General features: G+C 27.0%; 1 protein-coding gene across 1 annotated transcript; it reads right to left on the bottom strand.

The window, feature by feature from the left end:
- Nucleotides 1-1,051: 1,051 nt before the first annotated feature.
- Nucleotides 1,052-2,635, bottom strand: LOTGIDRAFT_155944 (hypothetical protein; the record flags this gene model as incomplete). The annotated part of the gene is made up of 1 exon (XM_009068442.1): nucleotides 1,052-2,635. The coding sequence occupies one exon, from the start codon at nucleotides 2,633-2,635 to the stop codon at nucleotides 1,052-1,054; it is 1,584 nt and encodes a 527-aa protein (XP_009066690.1).
- Between the last annotated feature and the right edge of the window lie 616 nt (nucleotides 2,636-3,251).

Below are 3,251 nucleotides of genomic sequence, written 5' to 3'. Positions count from 1 at the left end.
CTTGATTAATTCTGAAAAAAGCATAATTGAGGTTGATATTTTAATTTCATTCTCCTCTTTTTTAAAAACTTCAGCTACATCATCAATTATATATTCAAATTCTTCTTTATCTTTTTCACTAAATTTGGTTGAAAATATATTAGGTATTGAATTGAACATCAATGAAAAATATGTTTTAGATAATGGTTCGTTTAAATTTCCAATTTTATCCAGTCTTTTTTAAGTATCTATTTTTAACTAGGAATTTTTCTTGTCTCGAAAAAAAATGAATAATTTAAAATTATAATGAGCTTTGATCACCACTACTCTTTGAAATTGTTTTTATGGAAAATCATTTTTCCTGTGAAATAGCAATCGGAGACATTCTATTTTTTATCCAGCGCAAGGAAGAAATCGACAAAAGTCATGGTATCAAAACCTACAAATTTTATGTCTTGTATGTATTTTCCATCTTAAGTTATCTCTCCATCTAATTCAATTTGTCCGTTAAATGTATGAAATTCGTCAGAGATATGCTCAATAACATTGGAAAAAAGATCACTTAATATAAATTTATCAATTTTATTCATATTTTTAAAGCAACTATTTTTAACTAGGAATTTTAACTTTTATTGATGATATTTCTACATCAAATTTATCTAAAATTTCATTGAATTCTTCTAATTCTTCAATGGTTATGTTCTTATCCTCTCTCAATCTTTCGAAAAATATGAATAATTTATTAAGATATGTATTTAAAATTTTTGTTTTCCTTTTATAATGAGCTTTCTGTTTTGATGTAAAACCTAAAGTAATCAAACCACAAGATGAAGTTTGAACGGCAGTGAACGCGGCTAATACAGTTGGGACGATGATCGGAAGCATTAATCCACCGGTTACGGCTGTTGCCACCGTTATCCCTATCGTTAAAACTGTACTTAATGTTTTGAAAACAGAATCGATTTTACTCTATGTTTTTCTGAATTTGTTGAATTGTTTTAGTTTTTCTTTTAGTTCATTTTGTTTTTCTATCATATAGTTTTGTCTACTTTCGAGTTCCATTTTTAGGTAATTAAATTAAGTGAACTTCTGATAAAAATACTTTGTGTTTACTATCTTCAATAAAAACTTTTACAGTTACTAACGATATTTGTTCTTTCGAATCATTAATTTTATTCAGATGAACTGAAAATTTTGGTTTTTCAATAGAGACAAATATTTTAACAAATACATCATCTCTTATTATAAATTCTTTATTTTGTTGACTTTTATGAATATCAATTGAGGTAAATTTACCATTATCAACAAAATATAGTTTTACGTATTCAAAGTCTGTCGTTCGTAAAAACTCATAACTCATATTTCCTCCTTTTTGTGTTTCTGGATTTCTAATAATATTCATTGATGGTGGAGTTTCCGTCTCCAATAACATATCAAAATGAGTCAAAGTAAGAAAATCTTCTTCATTATCTGGTATGATTAACATTCTAAACCTATCTATATATTTTCCACTCGTTTTAATTTCACATAAGTGATCAACCTTGTTGTTTTCATCGTTAATTTCTAATTCTTTAGTTTCTACATTTTCTGTACCATTGATAAACTGAAGAACTTTACGAGCGTTAAATTTTTTATTAGACATACGTGAGTTTTGTCTGAAGACTATTGAATCAACTTTTACTTGAAAAGGGAAAGTTATTTTAATTATAAGTTTTCCTCGGAAAATTAAAGCAGAAAAAACATCGCTAAACATTCTATGGGGATTACCAGTACTTTGTTTATATACTCTTATATTTGCTGTAAATCCAAATTTTTTATATTCATTGTCTTTTGATTTATCACTATTATCAGTAATAGAAGCTTCGTAATCTCTCAAATATCTAAATGGAAGATTGAAATAATATGATTTATTTTCTTGGTTGAGTTGCTTTTCTAATGCGAGTATATTTTTATCCTGTTTTAAAACTAGGTTATTAATAGTGGTTATCTGTTGTTGAATAACACTATCATCAATGTTCTGTTTTTGTTGATGAATATAGGTTTTGATTTCGCTATCATCTATGTTTTGTTGTTGAATAACAATATCTATGTTTTGTAGAATATTTGTTAGTTCTTTTTGTAATTCACTGTTAAGTTTAGTTAATTCCCGTTGTAATTTGTCTTCACTTATATCTGGATTAATATTGGCTAATAGTTGTTTAAGATCTATTTTTTGCTTTGTAATCTTATCATCTAAATTAGATATTAATGAACTTAAAGTTTGTAACTTAGTTTTATCTACTACATTGACTAATTGTTGTTGAATAAAATTTTTTAAACTTGTTACTTCTTGTTGTAATTTAGTATCATCAATATAATCTTTATTATTTATTTGTCGTTTGAAGAATCTTTTCACATCATTTATTCTTTCTTTTAAATGTTCTTTATTTACTTCAATTAAATTTAATTGTTCCATTAAATATTTCTTGTGAATGGCATCATTATCGTTTTCCGGAGACTTTAAATTAGTTATGCTAAAATTGTTCATATCTAAATCACCTTGAAGAGTGTCACCGATTTGATCCAGGAAGTAAGGTTTCGCTTTATTTATCCACGCTGTAGTGTTAGGTTTTTTGGTTTCTAAAGGTAAAGAACCTAATCCAAACTTATTCGCCATTTTTATTGAGTTAAATTTATTACAATTTCTTCAAACTGTTTTCCTAAACTCAACTGATATAAAACCCAAAGTGAAAGCTGACCACAAAACTTTTGTCCCGGTAATTGAATTTGAAATATTGAACATTTGATTGGTTTATTAGTCAATTGGATTATCTCTTCAGTGGGTTCTAATCCATAAGAATCGAAGAAATAAAAGTCAGAGTCTTTGTACAAAGCAGAATGATGAACTCCTTTTTGATCGGAAGTATGTATATTTGTTATAGCGTAAAATTTACCTTTCTTATATTTGAGATTATTTATTTCATCTCTCATACAATAATAAAACGGTGATATATTTAACTCATTAGCCCATCTCATAAGTTGAAAGTTTGTGGTTGTATCGGTTCCATATTTATCGAGAAATTCATTCATTTTTAAAAGTCGGTTTTTTGAAGTTCGTTTTGATAAAACCTACCTATGATTTGTTCTTTGTCTTGATCGATTAATTCATATGTTGGAGGTGATGTGGTGTTTACTTTATCAACGATAAATATTTCGTTCGTCCAGTATCCAACTTAACCTTTTTCGAATTTACTTTTATATTTGAAAATACGAACTCGATCTCCGACTTTAAA

Source organism: Lottia gigantea (genome assembly GCF_000327385.1).
Source record: "Lottia gigantea unplaced genomic scaffold LOTGIsca_9, whole genome shotgun sequence".
NCBI lineage: Eukaryota > Metazoa > Mollusca > Gastropoda > Lottiidae > Lottia > Lottia gigantea.
Note: the sequence above shows the minus strand (reverse complement) of the source record. Positions and strands in the feature narration are given on the sequence as shown.